At 43.8% G+C, this 21,250-nt stretch overlaps 1 protein-coding gene across 3 annotated transcripts in view; it reads left to right on the forward strand.

The window, feature by feature from the left end:
- PIP4K (phosphatidylinositol 5-phosphate 4-kinase) overlaps positions 1-21,212 on the forward strand; it is a 129,443-nt gene extending 108,231 nt beyond the window's left edge. For 2 of the 3 annotated variants that reach the window (XM_050187540.3, XM_050187541.3), the window contains 3 exons: positions 206-319; positions 4,657-4,963; positions 17,986-21,212. In XM_050187540.3, coding sequence (XP_050043497.1) covers positions 206-319; positions 4,657-4,963; positions 17,986-18,170 — 606 coding nt within the window. In that variant the 3' untranslated portion in view covers positions 18,171-21,212. Of the gene's footprint in view, positions 1-205; positions 320-4,656; positions 4,964-7,511; positions 7,597-17,985 lie in introns of those variants that run through there. The other variant, XM_072286549.1, reaches the window with a different exon arrangement.
- The last annotated feature ends 38 nt before the right edge of the window (positions 21,213-21,250 follow it).

Raw genomic sequence — 21,250 nt, forward strand, 5'->3', positions numbered from 1 at the left:
ATGCAGTCTTGTTCACTGACTGTGAACAAGACTGGGTGGGAGCCTAAACATCTTTTAATTTTTCACTGAATGTTTTTCATAGTTGGCATTCTATTTTCTTCATCATGCATCTTCCTGATCAGAAAGGATTCCATAATATCCTGGATTTCGTAAGCACCACATGCTGTAGCATTTACAATTTTTTGTTTCTTGCTTTATGTTCCAGGAAAAAGACATTCCCACGTTGAAAGACAATGACCTTATGAAGGATGGCACCAAAGTACACATTGGTGCTGATGCCAAGGAACGGTTCTTGGAGCTTCTGACAGCTGATGTCAATGTGAGTGTCATGCACAGTGTTCTATGTTTCTTTTTTTTTGCTTTTTCTTGGTACACTCGTATCGCATAAGATCTACTTTAAACTCTGCGCATGTTGCCAATGATGAGGTTTTTAGAAAGTGCTCTGCCTGAAGGTATGGCACTGCATCTGGATGCCTCTAAATCTCTTAGTGCTCAAACAACTGAAATTTCAGGCAACTCCGGGGTAAAAGATAGGAAGTAGTGAAATTGGTGCCTACAATTGTTATTGCGAAGCTAGTGATACGCCATAACGTTTTCAACTGAACCTGTGCAGTCCGTAAATAATGGTCTTTCACTGGCTTTGTGTGTGAACCAAGCAAAGTTGTTGGAATATCATCATCATTAAACATGATTCAGTCACATTTGGTATTAATTGTGACGGCAAATATATGCGCACTCCAGGTGCACATTTGTCGTCACGGTGACGTTCCATATAAAGTCCAAGTGCAATAACATGGTGGCTGTGCGCTGTATGCACAAGGGTGAGCCAAAAGCACGGTGACTCAATCTCGCATGTGCAAGGCAAGAAGGTAGGGAGGAAGTGCACAGTCTTCCATTGCATGAAAGGCAGCAGGGGGCATTCTACTTTGGCTGCGCATGGCGTGGCTGAGTGTGGCTGCGAGATCCCTATCTTGAAAGCAATCTGCGGTGGGTAGAGAAGCAGTCCAGTACCTCTTTCAGGCAAGTTAAATGCACTTTGATAAGCTTCAGTGCAGAGAAAATCTCTCATGGTGATACAAAAATTGCTTCATAGTCGCAACAAAATGTAAACAGACTCGCTTGCCTTGCATGAATCATGTCTTGATTACTGTTTCACAGTGGCTAAGATGCATTAAGAAAAGAAATGCAAGCTGGCCAGGCCGGCCTGGAAGTTTAGCTGACTGTAGCCGCCAAATGTCACTGTGACAAAGAATTGCACAGCTCGCTGCTGCCAAAATGCATCTGAAACAGGAGTGCCAGCAATTTTAATCTCTGTCAGCCAATAGGAGTACACCTTATGCACCACAAGATGTGCACCATGTTTGGCTAGGTCTCCAAAAACTTTGTCAATTTATGACAATAACTTGCATTGTCATTGACACACAGTTTGTGTCATGCTCATGTAGTTTATACTCTTAGATTTCAGCACCCTGTCGTCAAGACACTTAGACTGCCTGTTTTGTTCTTGTCGGTGTTTTGTAATGCAAATGATGACCTAATTTTCAGTTTTAAGAGATGGCACTCTCTCCTAAGTTTGCTACTATGGCATTGGACAAAATCAGATTGCCTGCCTTTTGCTGTGGGTGCCTTACATAAAAAAAATCAAAACTTCAGTTGTTTGTTTCCTATCCTCATTATAAGCGTCATGCTTACTTCATGTGAATTATTTGCCGACACTGGTTGACTATATAGTATTGCCTCTTTTCACTAAACCCCTCCTGACCAGACAAGTCAATGTTGTACCTCTGGCTAATTTCTTAATTTAATTTATGCAATGCTACACACCCTTGACAAGGGCCCAACAAAAGGATGGTGCTTTTGTACAAGTAAAATTACATTATTCTGGAGAAAGAAAGCAAGTAAAAAGAAAATAACATATAGGTAGAACAAAAAAGGAAACTTGTGGGGAGAAGATAGAATTGTGAGGCGATGCATTCTACTCATTTATCCTGTGAAATGAGGACTGCTGACAAAGGTTTGTACAATGGATCACAAAAGCCCTCAAGACATGGAATGTGCAAAAAAACTGCATGTTGCCTCGAGTTCAAAGCTTGAGTAGCATTGGCAGCCTGTAGAGGGATCCATTAAATTAGAAGTTCCATGCCTTAACCCTTTATTGATGAGTGTGGCTTACAGAGGACATACGAAAAAAGAAAATATTTTTCCCTGTGGAGCTTTGGTATTGAGTACAAAGTTTCTGGCTAAATGTCTTTGGCCAACACTGAATGACAGGCAGCAAGCATCGTTTGTTGGTTTAGAGCAGTAGCACAAGAGAAGGAAGAAGTTTGGCACACGACTTGCTTTCTTTTGAAAACACGGTCAGAAGAAACAGACCAATGCAAGATCTTTGGATGAACTGGTATCAGAGGCGTGATACAAATCAAATTAAATGTACGCCTGTGGTTCATATGCGATGAGGCAGCTGTACAAATTCCAAACAATGCCATAAGTGGCTTGGGATGATGCGCACTTCCAGTTTCCTGCCTGATGTCTTTCCCTTATTGCTGAAAAAGTTCCATAAGATATTTTTCTTTTCATTGAATAATGCCTGTTGTGTTTTGCTCATTTATTATAGAAAATAATAAAATTTCCTGGTATTTGTGTTGTCTTTAAAGGTTTAACAGAGCAGAAAGTCGCATTTGCCATGGAAACCATGTCTCTTAAACTTGTGTGTTCTACTGTACGTGCAAGAAAATAAGCTCAACATTGCCAGTGTGCTTGAGATAGGATGCCCTTGCAGGGTCTTTAATACCTCGTTTACAAGAGGCACTTTCGATCAGGATTGACTCCCTTCTGCAGTTCTCACAAAAGAGCCGATTGCGATGCAGAACTTTGAAACTGATCAGGCTTGATCATTATTGGAAGGGCCCTTTGTGCCTGGTGCACAACATTCTGGTCATCAAGTCAAGTTTCTATGTTATAAAATAAAAATTCTGGGAAAGGTCATTAGCCTGGCTTTAGCAAGTCGTGGCAATTGCTTAGATTATCCCCCAACAGTAGCCAATTAACCATTTAATGGTCAATATTGTTGGGGAAATGCATCTTTCTGATAACAATATTTTTTTTAATGAAGATTGAAATTTTTCAAATCAAGTCACTTATTTTGAGAAATAAGTAAACAATCTTTAAGTAAAAAAGCAACAAACATGTTTAATGTGTGCAGTATGTATATTAGATGCACATCGTTTGTTCTTCAATAGCTGGATAAACCAATATAATAATTTTTTATAGATATACAGTAAACCCTCGTAAATTCGACCCTCGTGAATTCTGATAATTCAGACTCATCCTCTGGCCCTGACAGATGTATGATTTAATGCAATGAAGCTCTCGGTATTTTGGACGTATCTGGCTGCTCATCAGTTAATTTGGACAATTCTAAGAGCTCGGTGATCGCGGAGAACCACAGATATGCAACGTGAGAGAGCAAAAACGACACTAGCATCCAAATGAAACAAAACATTAGAGTCCGCATCGCCATGGTCATCAGAGAAAAACCTACATGAATGACAGCCATGCCAGAATGCTCCATGCCTGTTCGTGCCTTCAAAACCTTTATTCTTTTGTTTACCAGCGCACATAACACCGCATTAGCTGCATGCCTTCATAACTGCATCATCCATACCCACCACGGTTTTGTCCACAGCAGTTGCGGCAAAAGCGTCGATAGTGACCGTGGTTTCTTCGGCAATGGTTGGAACAAGCAGTTTCGTTTTGAGTAGGTGCGCGTGTCGGCTATGTGCCTTTAAAACTGCGTAGTCACTACCTGTGATCGTGTCGGTAGCAACCACAATTTTGTCTGCAGTAGCAACAAACAGTAGTTTTGTTTTGACCCGATGCGTGCGTCGGCCGTGTGCCTTCAGAACCACAAGGTAGCCTTCCGTGATCGTGTCCGTGATTTGGTTTATTGATGGCACCATAAAACTACACTTTTCATTTTGTTCTTTTCATTGTGCTCAATGTTGTCCCTATCTTAGTTTATGTGTCAGAGGATGAGCGCATTTTTTTTTTCTCTGGTCCTTTGATCACTTTTTAAATATTGAATGTCTAGTAGCACGCAAAACCTTTTGCTCAGCTAGCCGCCCCACCTACCACTGAAATATCTCTCACCAGCAGTACTGCTTGATATTATGGTTTCGTTGTGATACATTCTTGGACTGTGCAAACTATGGAGGCGGTGGATGGTCTATGCGGTGTGAGTAAAGTACAATGGCTGTGCATATTCAAAAGACTATTGCTTTAGGCTTGCAGTCGGACATAATACAGCACCAAAATTAGGAGCAGTTTAGCTCACAGGACCCAAATGCAAAATCTCGTCTTTCCTTTTTATTTTTTATTCACTACTGTATGTTGTAAGTTCAGGAAAAGGTACCACGGAGAGACTGTCAGGCACTTCACTTACCAATAAAAAATTGACTCCTAATGTATGATGTGGCAGGAGACGTAAAAAGCAGTCCCCAAAAGCTACAAACCTAAACAGACATGTGACAAAAGGTCCATGTTGCACACAGCAGATAATTTGAGACAGTCCACAAAGCAAGCAGCGGTGGGCATAAATAGAAGTTTCAAGAACTGTTGGATTTTGTATGAGATTCAATCTGTTCTTTGTTGCCTCAGTTCCTGGCCCAGATGAACGTGATGGACTACTCGCTCTGCCTGGGCATCCATGATGTGGAGCGGGCAGAGCAGGAAGCCCTCGAACGGGAGCGGGTCGAGGCACTCATGGAGGAAGCGGACAATGGCACGGGCGGCAGTGATGCCCTGCCCCAGTCTGAGGAGGACGAGGACTCCGCTGGATCGGGGCTGGGCGACGCTGTGCCCACTCCACCTGACTCGCCGGGCGGGCGTTTCCGCAACGAACTGGGCATCTCAAATGGGCTTTTCAACCCAGCGAGAGACATCTATGCCATTAGCAGCCTTGACGGTAGGCAGTCAGTGCGACCATTACTTGTAATGGTTGCACTGGGTCTTTCAAAGGGTCTTTCAAAGAGTTCTATATTAGTTACTGCAGCCAAATTATCACTTTAGCAAATTCATGACAAAAAGACTGTGAGCTGCATTGCATGTGGAAGTACTCTTCAAATTGCAGAGCAGATTACTGATGACCTTGAAAGAAGATGTCAAACTGAACCTAAATCGAAAAGCATACCCGAACTGATATTTTAGAACATGCCTGAACCCGAACTGAACCTGCACAGAAAAAAATAACCGGTTATCGGTTTAGCACAACACAGTTCGAGCATATGAGGCTTCTACCAGTGCTCAATAGTTTGCACAATTCTTCAAATAACTATTTCTTTAACTGGTGCATCCTGGTAGCATATTACAAGTTGTAGTGTGTGCGAGAATGGGGATACCTAGGTCATGGGTATGCGCCGGTAACTGTGGCCACCTCAACAGAGAGAGGCTCTTGCACTTCTGAAGTCGGCCATGCCAGTTGTGTTCCGTGGCCGAAAAGTTGTTTCAAGGCACTTCACATAATCAACATTTCTGGTGACGCTCCTAATTCGGCCATTAGGCTAGCTTGATATTAAAACTAGATAAACACAGAGAACAGAAAAGATTATGTTCTTAATGAGAGATATCAACGAGTTCAGCTTCATCTTATTGTTACCACAGCACTGCAGTCGCTGATGAACGCTGTCACCTTCTTGGTGAGCAGTAAATGCGGCTGTGGATAGCACGAGAAGTCTGCTTTTGTTATGTGCCATGGTTCAACGCATGTTTGGTGCTTAGCCAAGCAGAGTACAGTGCTCTTGGCGTACCAGGAATTATTCGTGGGGCACAATGTGTGTGCTTTTAACTTCTTTGTCCACTTTTAGCCAGCACAAGACTATGGACCATGTGCAGGTGTGAAAGAAATATCAATGTATCGTCTGCGCAAACCATCCTTGTTCATTGTTCAGGGGCATCAATGTCCTCATGTGCTTCTAAAGAAGCAGCAAACTGAGCGAAATGTCAAATGCTGGCTTCTTCCTCTGCTACATACTGCAAGTTTGAAGTATTTATGTGTTACAATGTGAATTTGCACTGTCTTTGATGCCAAAGACCACATTCTGCAGTGTGCTAACCACCAAGATGTTGTAAAAAAACCAGTAGTAGAACAAAAATTAACTGATTTTGCTGCGGTCACAAGTAACGATTATCAACTCTACACTGACTCAGGGATTCTCACTAATCACCTGTCTGTTTATCTGCAATAAATTTCCCCCATATCTATGATTCCTTAATTTCTGCCTTCTCGTGGTGAAACTTACTCATGCACCATGTGGGCAAGGCAATAGTACTATTCAGCATATCGCCGTGGGGTATGGTAATGTCAACTGCTCCAAAGCTGTTTATGAACCGGTTCAGCGTTGCAAAACGGTTTGCAAACTGCTATAAAATTTTATTTCTGTGAACCGGTATTTTTATCGGTTCGACACCCTGCTTAAAAGTAAAAGTAACATACAGTCTCTGTTCTTCCAGTATTTGCCTGCAAGAGTGAAACTTCAAAGCCTTACAAAGAACCCTCAATGAAATAGAAAGCAGTGCACTGTTAATTGAAGGCAAAACTGTAGGCATCATAGTAGCAGATAGCGTTAAAGCAGCATGTATTAAACAATGTAGTTTAGCTTTATTGTTGACCTTAATGCCGTTAACAGGAGTGGACAGGACATGAATTGCACAGAAAAGAGAACCACCGGTTTGATGAAGTCGAATAGCCGGGTGGATACCAAGGAAAGTGAGTGCATAAAAAGTGAAAGAGGTGCTAAGTGAGGAGATGAGATCAATTTCTAACTGGAAGAAAGGTGCGATTCGTTTTGTACTGAAAGCTCTGGGAAGGCCTTTCAACACTAAATTGGGCTGATGGTGGGGATGGAGTAGGGGAGGTTTCCTCTACATTACTTATCAGCACTGACCCCCATGTATGCCACACGTCCATAGCACTGCATTCCAATGGCATGTAACAATGCTTGGGTATGGTTAGTCATGATGCAGCCAAATTCGTGGCCAAGCATATGCTATAGAGGATGCAGGCGATAGCCTGCACGCTTACGAGACATTAATTAAATTACTTGGCATTCTCATTCAAATGCATTATTTTCTAGTACGTGGGTTTGACTCCCACCAAAGGTTGTGGATTCAAGTAGCTTAACTAACCTTAATTAACTGTGTGTTAAGTATCTTTGCGCTAATTAACATTAAAGGTCATGGGTTCGACTCCTACCAAAGGTCGACGGTGTAAAACTAACTTTTTAATACCAATAACTGGAAGAAGATAAAAGCCACCATTACTGCTCGCCACAAGAGATGCAGAACCAGGAAAGTTGAGAAACAAGCTAGGGCCTGGGCATGATATTAAAGGAACCCTAAAACGATTTTGTTGATTTTGTACAATCTTACTGAGTTGTTAGAGTAGGCCCTTCTGATCATTTAGCGCATATAATTTATTATACAGTGTTAAAAATGTGCATCGTTTTGAATTGCAGTGGCGCCGCTCCCCTGAGCTTTCAGCTGCCTCATCACCATCAACGTAACGGGTGTGTCTGACGTTAGTAGAGCGAGCTATTCAATTGGCTACCTATCTTGCGTCATCAATCATTTTTCCAACTTTATGGTGAACAAATGTTGTTTGTAATAGCTGGAATGTTGGTTAATTCATTTCTACGAAAAGTGAAAGTAAAGTGACACAGAGAATACACAACTTATCACAAGCTCAAGACCCACCGTGGTTGCTTAGTGGCTTTGGTGTTGCACTGCTAAGCATGAGGTCATGGGATCAAATCCCGGCTACGACAGATGCATTTCGATGGGAGACGAAATGCAAAAACGTCCATGAGCTTAGATTTAAGTGCATGTTAGAGGCCCCGGGTGGCCAAATGAATCCGGAGTCCCCCATTATGGCATCCTTCATAATGAGATCATGGTCTTGGCATGTAATAGCCCATAATTTAATTCATTTAACTACACTCAAGCACTTCCAGCATGCAACAAATGTTGTCTGCTTGTCTTACAATGTGTTTCGTGTTGACGCAAGCTGCACGGTCAATGTTGGTTTCGAGGTTTCTTTTCATGGGGCTGTGAATCGCCCTTGTTCTCTTGTGGGCTGCAAATCTTGGTGACATATCAAGCTGCAACATTGTGTCCCTCTGCAAGGCAACAGGCGAGTGGAGCGGCTGCAGTGCATTGGGCTTCCTGTATCCAATCGGTGCCAGGACCTACGCGTTTACGGCTGTCACATTACGCTGGAGGATTACTACCACAATAGTGGTTTGCGTGTCTGTAATTCAGGTGAACGCAAGCACAAGTGGACTGGGTTTGGACGTTTCACGGGATGAGCAGAGGCACAATCGTGAATGGTCTGCACGGTGCAGCCACCTGGTGGCACAGAGCTAAACCAAACACAGAACTAATATAGCAGTAACGAAGTGCATTCTACTTTGCTGTTGGCGTAAATGTTTGGCAGGAGTGTAATCGTGAACACATTGTTTTTCAGATGTTTAAAATGTTTTACGCTTTGTTAAAGCCATGTTAAAGCAATATTAGCTTTTTGTTTCACTGGTAAAGATCTGCACCACCAGGTGGATCGTGCAGACCGATTAGTCTGCTCACGTGCCTCTGTGTTAAAGCTCCTTCATCACAGCAATAGCAATATGGAAGGGCTTTAGTTTGTACCTCCACCCATCCGTTGAAGTGCCCAGCTTGCCTGCGGTTACCAGAATACCGGACATGCTCGGTGCTGCGACAGAATGCTCGCAATGCATGCTGCTTCAATAGCTCTGGCTTGGGACCAACTGCCGGGAGGCTGGCTAAGAGATCGGAGAAGCTTCGCAGGCTGGCTCCAAGACAATCGGAAGAGGGCGGTACGATGTCCCCTTATGTGCAGAGCCAGTGAAGGCAGAGCTTAGCCCTGATCACTCGGCGAACGAGTTGACAAGAAAAAGCACAGCTATAGACAAGGACAACATGTAGTCATCCATAGCTCTCTTACTATGAGACGCTTCACACAAAGTGTGGTGCGAATGAGTTACTGTAGCTGTAGCCTACACGTCTACAAAATTTGACGGAACCATTTCAGGGACCCTTTAAGGTAACATCGAACATTACGTATCAAGAGGCACGTCAAAGACACGCAAAGTTTCAAGGGACTGCGTATTCCAATGCTTCTCGCCCCCTTCAAGAGGCACGTCAAAGACCCGCAAAGTTTCAAGGGACTGCATATTCCAGTGCTGCTCGCCAGTGGGGCGGAGCAGCATATGGCCACAATGGGATCTCGGTACAGCTTAGCTAGCTGATCTCGTCCCCTGCCCACCCCCCTAGAGTAGCCCCTGGCTGCTCCATAGAGCCTCGCTCAAGTAGTGAGGCCAGCAAGTAAACTCCCCAGGTGAAAAAATGGTTGGGAAGGGGAACGCCATCTCTCGCCTGGCCTCCAATTCATCACAAGACGTGATAGAAGTTGCACAAGCATTTCAGGCTTGGATGCCAAGGCCTCAGCTTCTAGTGAAGCAAGGCCAGCAGAGACACTCTATTTGGTGAACAGGCATCCTACACCTCTACGGAGGTCATGGACAGAGGCGCGCCTGCGTCAGCAGTAATAAGGGGGCGGCACAACTCGTTCAGGCATGCTGGCAAAAAAGAAAAACCTGATTGATAACAGTGCCCAGGAAAGATGTAACTTAAGTTACCAATCTGCTCTGCACAGAGCACATCTCTCTACCTGCCTTAGCCATGACGACACAAATTTTACGGTGGAATGTCACGGGGTTACTACATAACCTGGATGACATAAAGGAAGTACTGATTTCAAGCCGAACATGCTCTATGTGCAAGAGACTCACTTTAAACACTGATAACACGAACTTCCTAAAGCAGTTCCTTGTATTTAGGAAAGACTGCGAAGGCGCTCATGGGTCTTCAAGTGGCGTTGCAGTAGTCGTCCGAAAAACTGTTGCTTGTCAGAATGTAAAACTTAAAACACACCTAGAGGCTCTTGCTATCCAAGCCATACTCTTCAGTAGGCTTGCAACGGTGCGTTTGCTCTGCATCCCACCAGGCTATCGTCTTGATAATGTGGAATTTGAAAATTTAATTGATGAACTTCCGGAGCCATATACAGTAAAAGCTCATTAATTCGACACCCGTTAATTCAGAAATTCGGATAATTCGGACGGCTCTATTGGTCCCGGCCAAAGTGCATGTTAATCTATGGGACCAAACCTTCGTTAATTCGTTAGGATTTGGCCCCACACCGCTTAATTCAGACAAATGCCAACGGCTGCCGCTACACGAAAGTGTGGTAAAGCAGCGATGGCACCACTGTAGTGAAACCGAAACCTGAGAGGCATCACCAACGTCATCAATTAGTCGGGGCGATCGCAGCGTCACCGAACGTCTGGGTCTTCTTTCTTCGCTCCACTGTGCCTTCGACGTCATTTTTCTTTGTGTTGCCGAGTCGGCATCATCTCTTCTTGCGGAGTTTTCTTTTTTCGTTGTGACCATGTTTTGCATGCCACCACCATCGTGTGCTACAGGGATGGCAATGCAGGCAAAGCGACAGAAGTACAAAGCCAAGAACTTGGCGACTAAAGTGGAAATTTTGCGGCTTTGAAGAACGGTGAATCGCGACAGCATGTTATGACCAAGTACAACGTGAAGCGGAGTACGTTGGGAATGTACATGAAAAATGAACAACAGATTCTTCAAGCCTTCGAAAGCAAGAAGTTTCATGCATCAAGAAAGTGTGATGACCTTATGCTCACTTTCCATGCAGTGTACGCCCATTTATTTGAATGCATATCCATATGCAGCTCATATCCAGCTCGAGGAAGCTTTGCTCCAGTGGGTTACTGACTGTCGCAACGCGCATCTGCCTTTGAGCGGACCTCTCATCATGGCACAAGGTGAGAAGTATGCTGCAATGATGAACATTTAATTGTTCAGAGCTTCAGAAGGGTGGTTCGCGAGGTTTCGGGAGAGGCACGAACTCGTGTTTAGAAGTGTGTGCTGCAAAAAGGCCAGTGTTGACGAAAGCGTGACTACCCAGTGTAAAAATGTGAAGTTGCTTGAGCACATCGCCGCATATGTACCAAGTGACGTGTTCAGTGCAGACGAAACTGCTCTATTTTTCAGAGCTCTGCCCGACAAGACGGTGACTTTCAAAGGGGACCTGCACATTGGTGGCAAGAAGTGCAAGCAAAGGATAACTGCTTCTTGCCGCCAATATGACTGGCCTGAAGCGCTTGCCACTTGTTGTCATCGGGAAGGCGCGTAAGCCACGTTGTTTTAAAAACATCAAAAGCCTTCCTGACGAGTACAGAGTGAACAGGAAGGCTTGAATGACCTCGGACATTTTTCGAGGCTGGCTGCAGCAGTTAGACCGGCACTTCACGTTCAAGGACCGCACGATAATTATGGTTGTTACAACTGCAGTGCACATAACTGTACAGTCGAACTGAAGAGCGTCAAGGTAGCTCTTTTGCCGCCAAGCACTACATGTGCCCTTCAGCCGATGGACCAGGGTATCATTCACTACGTGAAGTCAAGTACCAAAAACACCTGCTACAGCGAATGATCTTATGCTCAGAAGTTGGAAAGCTGTATGAAGTGGACTTACTCGGCGCAGTGCACATCATCGCCCAAGTGTGGAAAAATACACGTCCGCAAGTCATCGCCAACTGTTTTTGGCACAGCGGTTTTCCGAGGCCCGACCTTCGATGCTGTCTTTCCCACAAATGTGACCCTTCAGGACTACATCGCGATTGATGATTGTGTCGCCACGACTGGTCTCCTGACCAATGAAGAAATTAATGATGTCACAGGCACTCGGGAAGACCATGATTATGAAGTCATGCGAGGAGGTACAGCCGCGACCTCATTGCACCTCACGAGAAGTCACGGAGGTGCTTTTGATATTGGAGGACGTTTGCCTGAGCACTTCCGACAGTTTGCGGGCTGTTGGCCATTTGGAAGAGTTAAGAAAATTGTGATGTCATCCGGAATCTGCTCGAGAAAGCAGACTATTGCAAAATACTTCAGTATTTTAAAGGTATGCAATAAAGGTATGCTTCTCCAACTTGATTTTAATGTTGTTTTTCCTGTTCATTCGTTAATTCGGCATTCGGATAATTCGGACATTCTTCCCGGTCCCTTGAGATCCGAATTAACGAGCTTTTACTGTACATTGGGAGGGGATATGAATGCTCACAACACACTGTGGGGCAAGGCGCGTTGTGGTGCAAGAGAACGTCTCATAGAAAAGTCCCTTACGTCATCAGGTGCTTGCCTGTATAATAAAAGAGATGCAGCTTATTTCAACACGGCGCGCAAGACATATTATGCAATAGATTTAGCAATAGGATCTTCAGCACTCGTGCCATATTTAGAATAGAAAGTGAAAAAGAAATGTATTATAGCAACCATTTCCCAGTGGCACTACAGACAATTTAACATGAGCCTGCCTAACTGGGATAAACTTAAAGAGGTTTCCGTCTTATCATCTGACGCAATTAGCAATTTGGGGATGGAAGAAATGTGTATGTATGTCACCGAGCATGTCTTTCAGGCTGCACGAGAATCACTTCTTCAGTCCTTAGTGGAAGAACTTCGTCAGAGCCTTGGTGGAACTCTGATTATAGACCAATTATAGACGAATAGCTTTGATGACCTGCTTGTGTGAAGTATTTGAAAATATTATCAATCGTCGTCTTACTTTTTTCCTAGAATACTACAATGGCATACTAGATCAGTGGCAAACAGGCTTTCAAGCTGGAAGAACTGCAACAGATAGCCTTGCACTTCTCAAGGCGCATATTCGTGATGCGTTTGTGCACAAGCAAATATTGCCCCTCATTATTTTTTTGATCTTGAGAAGTCATATGACACGGCTTGGCATTACTGTGTACTTCAGTATCTGTCATCATATGGTATAAGTAGTAATATGCTCAACATAATTTGTGATTATTTGGTCGGAAAAAAAAATTTCGTATCAGGGTTGGTAATTTATTGTCAAAAATATTCGCACAGAAAAACGGAGCCTCGCAAGGAGGTGTTTTAAGCTGTACTATTTTTCTAGTAAAAATGAACTCTCCGCACCACAGTTCCATGAACAATTTCCTTCATAGTCTGTCGATGACATTCAGATAAGTTTTAGGTCATGCAATTTGAACAACTGTGAACGTCAAGTACAGTTATGTGTAACTCGCCTTTCCAGGTGGGCAGATCAGAATGGCTTCAATTTTAGTAATGAAAAGACTACATGTGTTCTTTTTTCAAGGCTGTGGGGTAGTTGCTAACCCATGCATTCAAATAAATGGGCGTACACTGTGCATGGAAAGTGAGCATAAGTTCATCGTTATTTTTGACAGCAGGCTAAGCTTCATACCACATATTATGGAACTGAAGAGCAAATGTCTTAAAGCTATGAACATTTGAAAAATTTTGTCTCACAGTTCATGGGAAATGGATACAAAATGTCTTGTGTCTCTATTCAGTAGTCTTGTGAGAAGCAGTTTAGACTATGGATGTGTTGTATACCAATCAGTGTCAAAAAGTTCTCTGAAAATGTTCAGCCCTGTCAATAATCTTGGCATTCGGCTTGCCACAGGAGCCTTCCGTGCAAGCTCCATAGGAAGCTTTTATGTTGAGTCAAGCCAATGGCCGCTCCAATACCAATACGAGTATTGGGGTCGAGCTCCACTACTGGAGAAGCTGGCGCTGCTGCCGTCGGCGTGACATGGTATGAGGGATCACATGGACACAGCGGCCATGTCAGATGCGTCGGGAGCATGGAAACAAGCTGAAAACGAACGTTTAAAGTCCTACTTGCACTGCTGTTCTGATAAAGTGGGGAGGTTTTCCCACTTTTGGTGTCTACTTGACAACACTTTGAAGCACTATAATAGGTGGTCGCAGCCATTGAAGGCATCCAACTTGGTAGGCTACTGCTCGGCGCCGCAGTGCTGGATGTACACAACGGAGCCCGGAGTCAACCTTCACATGTACCCGTAGGACATGAAGCTGTGTGAAGCTAGGATCGTGAAATTTAGAACCGGCAAGCAGCCATCGGCTCAAACTTTGGTGTGCAGCAAGCACTTCCGCGAGGAAGATTTCTGCTACAGCATTGGGACTGCGGTGTTCAGTGAGTAGCACAAAGTGCACCCTGAGACACTTGCCTGCGTGCACTGCCCAGCTAATGTCATGAAGCTTTGATCTGTAAACTTGTTGATACTAGACAGTGGCAAGTTCACTGGAGTGGAAAGAGAACGGTAAAAAGCAGCACCTTAAAAAAGGCATGACATATGCTCATGTTCGTGTTAGCACCAAACAATGAATGTATACAGGATTAAGAAAAAGAAGCAGCGGGAAATAGCTCGCTTAAAAGACCGATAAACATACAGCATGATGCAACTTGAGAAATAATGATATTGAAACGTCCAAGAATTTAGAAGAAACGAAAAAAAAAGGAAAGATTGAAGCGTCACGACGGCACATGACAAGTCACCATAGGTGTCGAAGTCCCTAGTTATAATGAAATTATTTTTGAACAGCTCTGATAGCATCATGCAACAATGGTTGCTTGTGTACTGTCAGATGCCCACATGCTGTGGCCTAAAGCTCACTGAACAATACGAAAATGTACTCGTAGCAAAAGCGAAACATTGTGCGCAGACATGCATGTAGACGCGCACTCGGTCGCTTGTGGTGCGACTCCTGCATTGAGGCCTCATTCTGTTATGCTCCATCTCATTATACAGACAGACAGCCTACTATAAGAACATATTTCACACAGTTCGCTCTCAGCGATTGCCTACCTTTCACGCAAGAAACCGTTTCGAGGGTCTCCATCGCGGCAACCGCACACAGTTGGCATTCGCTGTACGTATTCAGTAAACAGATAGCATCTGTGAACCATTCTGTGCTTTCTGTTTGCCCAAGAATGTTAGTTTGACTGTAAAGAACTCATGTCATTTCGAGAGTACTTGCAGAAATGTCTGGGAGGGCTCCTGCGTAGTGTTTTTATTGAGCTCCGACAGTCAGACCTCTGAGGAGCGCGTTGCATTATCCCTCATACTTCGCAAGTGAGGCGCTTCCGACAGATGGATACTCCGTAAGTCCTTGCCACCAATAGCAGTCTTTTACAGTTAAACCTCTATATAACGTAGTAAGTAAAATCGGCAATTTGCTTCGTTATATCGAAAATTTGTTGTATTGAAATTCAACCTTTTATACAAACAAATACAGTCGGCGATCGATTTTTCTTGCACGGAAAGGGGCCACAGAATTTTCCGAGTTACCGGGCAATCAAAAAAAGCAATTTTGAATGCGAAAACAGTTCATTTTGATGAATTTGGGAGTCGGCAACAAATGATACGGTTTCATTCCACGTTGGCGATATCGTCACATAGGCGGCACGAATTACGCGAAGCCAGCCACTCTTTCGCGTGCACTGCGCCCCCGCGGCTGATAGCAGCGCCCGCACTGGGATGACGCTACCATGAAAAGCGCTGCAGCGGGAAGCATCTTGCTCTCGCTCCAATGGGTCACTGAAACTCGAGAGGCTTACGCGTTGCCACGCCCACTCTTTGCACACGCAACAGATTACCTCTGAAGCAGGGTGCGCGGCTGAGTGTATGCGCAGCCGCGCTTACAGCCATGCACAGCCACGGCCGAGATGCGTGCCAGCAATTGTGACGCACACCAATTTGCGACGCACTCCAACCTTGTGCAGCTCGGGGGCCTCAAGACATTGCTGCATGTGGGTCCCTGGGCATTCTGGAATACCAGGCAGAGAGAAAGTTGATACCGAGGCGGTGCATGCAGTGCATAAACAGAAAGTGCCGTATCGTGATGTTAAAGGGTATGTGCATTATTGACTTCGTCAGCTTTGGCAAAATGACTGGAAATGGAGAAGCTGAGAACCACTTGCATACTATACAACCGCGGCTTTGATCAGCACTTTTTTCCTGCCGTGAATGACACAAAGAAGTCATCCCTTTCTCAACTGTGCATAGGACACATTTGTAGTACACATATTCATATTTTAACAGGTACAGCGCCGCCAATGTGTGTCAGGTGTGGAGAGTCTTTTTCTGTACTGCATATGATGTTGTGCTGCCCAGGTACAAAAGGACAGCAAAGGCAACACTTTCCAGAAGTTTTTTAGTCGCCGAATATCGTTGCACCCCGCTCCTTTTTTCAGATGATCCTGTTTTCCTATAACAGTGCGTACAATTTTTTAAGAGACCTTCATTTTTTAAACACATTTTTTTTCAACCTAACCTGCAGCATCACCCTCCGCGTGGAGGCAATGGTTAGCAGAAATTATTGTAGTCATTGGCAGTTTCGCATTACTCCCCAAGGCAAGAGTAAATAAATGAAGGTGCCTGACCCTGTCCATTCATACCGAACCTCCGCTTTTATCGCCTGTCATTTTATTCTGACGTATTACATTATCTGCTTGTTCTCCTTTAATAAGATATGTGACGTTTATTTTAAACTTTTCGGTGACCACATAGGCCCTAACACCCCTTTTAGAAGACTCTTATTTCACCCTTGCCAGTCCAATTTCTTTGAAATAAAATCACCACTACTAATTCATCGAACCCTACTCAACATGGAATACAAAGTCCATGGCACTCTTTGACCTAGATGTCAAATTTTATCATTATATTATAACATAAAAGGCAGTGTAACTTCTTAATTGCATTGCTGCTGACACCTTATGCCAGTAGATAATTATTATATAGTCAGCTACTGCAATAATACCTCTTTGTCCTTTCTGGTTAAATGCTACGTTGCAAGGTGGTGCCATCAACCTAGCAGCTCACGTTTGTACCTTCGGTAAACCAACATTCCCTGAACAGTAATGACATATACGGGCAAGCCGAAACTATCTGATACGAATATTAAACAATTACCTGCTCTGTAGCTTTGCAAAGATATTCATTGCAGTTTTTTAGGGAGACATTCTGTCATAAGTTTGTGCTGAAAGTAGGAAGAGAGAAAGTGAAAACCGTCTGTATTTGATGCTTCTCGAGTGTATAGCATGTTTTTAGAAGCTACAGGGATTGTGCTGGAGCTCTTTTCATGGCACAGATTTCTCAAAGTATGTTGAATTGTGTTCCAAAAAAGCAGAAACATGCTGTGTGGCCTGGCTCTTTTACAGTTTTGAACCACAGTCATAGTGCATAGTTTTGTTGTTTGAGTTTTGTTAATTGCAGTATGTTTCACTAAAATTGCCAATGATTGCTGTTGTTGTTGATATTTTCTTAGTTTTCTTCAAAATCTCACATATGACCATTCCAAAAATGTTTGGTCACTCCAGCATTGCTTTCATTCAAAAGCTACTGTTTCATACAGAGGCTTCGGTAGACGTATCTAGATGGGGACAAAATGCATAAGATTTGTGTACTTATTTAGGTGCACAATAAAAAAAACCCAAGTGGTCTAAATTAGTTTGGAGTCCCCCACTATAATGCGCTTCATGATCATATTGTAGTTTTTGCGTGTAAAAAGGCCCAAATTTCAATTTTGTTTTATACAGGACAACATATGCTGCGATTGTATGTCACCCGCCTTACACCAAAAAAAATGTATTGCATAGAATTGCTGCATTTTTCTTTTTTGTGGTATGGCGAGAGTTACATGCATTTTTGACCTCATTCAGTGTTAGAGTATTTTGGCAATAACTTTTTTTCAGAAATTCCGGGCTTTAAAATAATATACAATAAAAAGAAATATGTGTTTGCTGTAAAGCTTTTCCCCTTTCTTTATTATTTTCCCCATAAGTGTATTGTGGTCATTTTTATATTTCCTCTTAGCATTTTGAGACTCAGAGTGCCAGAACACGCATTTAGAGCAAGCGTGCAGTGCTTAGACATGCAAATGCACTCAATGTTTGACTACTTCACTGTGCAAAAATTTCACTTCTTCCTTTTCTTCCTTTCTTTTCCCTTTATTATTTAGGTGCAGGAAAGAAAGAGGTGTACTTCATGGCCCTGGTGGACGTGCTCACACATTATGGTGTGAAGAAACGCACTGCGCAGGCAGCAAAGACGATGAAGCACGGTGCAGGGGCGGAGATCTCGACAGTGCATCCAGAGCAGTACGCCAAGCGCTTTCTCGACTTCATCTCCAAAGCGATAGACTAATGGCACCTGCGGGCAGTGGTGTGTTGTGCTGTGTGCAGTTTTGGGAGGGTGGGGAAAAAGAGTGGAGTGCTTCGTTTCTGTTGCGGGGGGTCGACGTGCAGTCACTGTGAATTTGTTTTTCACCTGGCCTTGATGGTCTTGCCTATTACATATATATATATATATATATATTTTTTTTTTCGTTTCGTCTTGATTGTGTGAAGCCCTGGGCATTCTGCATGGTTCTTTTTCTCAAGATGTTGCCCCGACTTGACTGCTTGTGAGGCCATGTACATTATAGCACGCCTCTGGGTGCACAGGCGGCACTTCTGTTTGTGAGAAGCTCTTGGTTCCAGAGAGATTGATTGAAGCTCCTGGGAGCCAATAGTGACTGTATTGTTTGTGGCAGTACCCCATGCTGTGATTTTTTGCTGCTTTTCTCTCTGCCTTCTTCCTTGCCCTCAAAACACTTCTTGTAATCTGCTTCATGACAAGCCCCATGTCTTGCTCGCCCTCTTGGAGGTTACACATGTGCATGTCTCCACATTAGCGCTCCTGGTGCAAAAGTGTTAAGAGCTGAACGACCAACTACTACTCGCAATGTTCCCATGCATGGCGCACTCCATTGAGATGCCATTTTTCATCACTGGAAACCTACAGTAGACATGTCCCTTACGCCTCCTGCTACTTACACAACTGCTTGTAGCTTTGCATCAGTAGTGTAGCATAATATAAGTATGTGTCTGCACAAAATGCTTTCCTCAGGCTGCCTTTGTTCAGACTGTGCACTGTACTTGCAAGTGCAAGGGAGCTGTATATTTGTTGACGGCACTGCAGTCCTGTTAGAGTAGCAGTTGTAGGTGTGTTGGCTTATGTCTTTCCATGCACCGCTTTGACTATGTTCTGGAACAGGGGTGAGGGGGGAATAGTCTGGTGCTGTTTAATTGCAATGCAGCTTCCAAGTTCTTGGGGAGCTTGTCTTGCATGCAGCATGTCCAAGCATATGGATGTGTGCAAGTGTGGCCAAGGGTGGTGCAAAGGTCAGTTTTAAATGGTGAACTTGGAACTTGTGTCTGCAGTTCATTTTCTGGTGTCATGGTTTTTAACTAGTTGATGTATGTCACCATTGCCATGCTTTCTTGTGCCTGCTGTGCATTTGAAAATTTATTCGTTTGTGTATGTTGTGCACAGTGACTAAGTGTGCCGTTGTCTGGTTTTCTCAGTCCTTGCCGAGCCGAACACTTTGAGCACTGCTCACACTGTTTTGAACACAGCAAAAGCTCAAGACATGCTCAGACTAGTGGATTTGAATGTCCTCGTTTTGGCTTCAGCTCTTATTTAATGCCTGCAAGCTTTTACACTGCACCTCACCTGTTGGTATAGTCCAGTTCTCATAGTATCACTGTTAACCTTTTAGTATTGATCTGTGAGACAGTGCGTCGCGATTTCCTGTCGGCAAGCGTGAAAGTGGGGGGAGAATAATGTTGTGCAGACACAGGTTCAGTATTGCTTCTGTGTTCCATTTACAGTATAATATGGTAATTTTGTATGCCTGATAGCTGTGCAAGGTAAACTGATGGTCTTTTAGAGCCATATTGGCACATTCTTGAGCTTCTGCATCATCTTTTTAGCGAGGAATATTGAGTGAACAATACGGTTGCTGCTAATGTACCGCGTATGTGTGTGTGCGTGTATGCGTGTGTGTGCAACACTTGTGAACTGCGTGGTTTAGGTTTTTTTTTTTCTTCCTAACTATACAACTAGTCCCAATTCCAGACCAACTACATTTGCACTCTCATCGATGCCATGTTAGGTGACACCCCCGGAGCTGCTTCCATGTTTTTTTGCATTAGGAGCACTGTGTGCCACCTCTGCAGCAAAACTGTTCTGCCACCTTTTTTGAGCTGCGGCTAAGTGTCGCTATTTGTCTGCACAGTCCATTCACATTACAGTGGGCACGAAGAACATGAATGTTGTAAAGGTGTGTGTGTATGTCGACATGCTGGGCAGTTCAGTTTCCCTTGCACCAAACGTCAAGAATAGGATGAGGAAATATAAGTAGACAAAGATTAATAATACTCAGTGCTATGTATATGTATATCGTACCACCAGTGTTACACTTCTTCAGTGCATTGCCCATAGGGGTCTCTAGTATTGCTGTTCATGGGTAAGCTGATTTTTCAGCAGTGTTTCCCTACGTGCCGATATGTATCTAGTAGTGCAATTTTTCTTTTCCCCGTATCCTCGTAAAGAGAGTTTGCTGCCAAGCTTCTTATGCATGTTCTTGAATGTCAAGCATAAACAAGTGTTTGCTTTGTCGAACAAAGGGAGTGGCATCATCAGGTAGGGCAATTGTCGCACAGCGGTGGTCTGCATACGAGTCGGTGCAAGTTGAGGCAGCATGTGTACATCAATGTATGAGAGAACCTGGGACGCTATGGCTGCAAAGGCTAACGATTCTTGCGAATCGTGGCATTGCATGCTGTAGATGTTCCGAGTTTGTGGCGAAAAGAGCATGGCCCAAACATTTACAGAGAGGTTGTGATGTTCTTTAAGGTGCGTTTAGATTTTTTTCCTTACTGCTATGCATCAAGACTCAAATTACAAACAACTTGTCAGAGGCCGACAGCCAAGATCTATTAACGTTAATGTCAGCATTCCGTACAATGCGTCGAACCAGCTCAGTAAGCTTCTATGGAAACTGTTGCACACAGGTTGTGCTTACAGGCACTCTATCAATGTGCGGCCCCAAATGTAAATGTTGGTGAAAATTGGTGTTTTTGGTGTCGTATCGTTCTGTGTGATTCTGTAGTTGCTTCCAAGGTGTGAACGTCGCATAGTGGTGTGCGGCATAAAAACGTTGCAAATAGACTGTCACTGGGGTCCTAGTTCATGTTGGGCATGGGGACAGGAGGAAGAAAAGCTGCATTGCTTTTGTGCTGTAATGTTGCCATACCTAAACAAGGGGGCAGCCTCACAAAAGCCCTTCACTTGTGAGTGTATTATTTTTAGTGTACATATGTTTATTTCTATGACACTCGAATAAATTTTTAGAGACACAAAGTATGTGTGTGTCAATTATGCTTGCTCTCATTGTCTTC

The sequence above is a fragment of the Dermacentor andersoni genome, chromosome 2, assembly GCF_023375885.2.
Source record: "Dermacentor andersoni chromosome 2, qqDerAnde1_hic_scaffold, whole genome shotgun sequence".
Lineage (NCBI taxonomy): Eukaryota > Metazoa > Arthropoda > Arachnida > Ixodida > Ixodidae > Dermacentor > Dermacentor andersoni.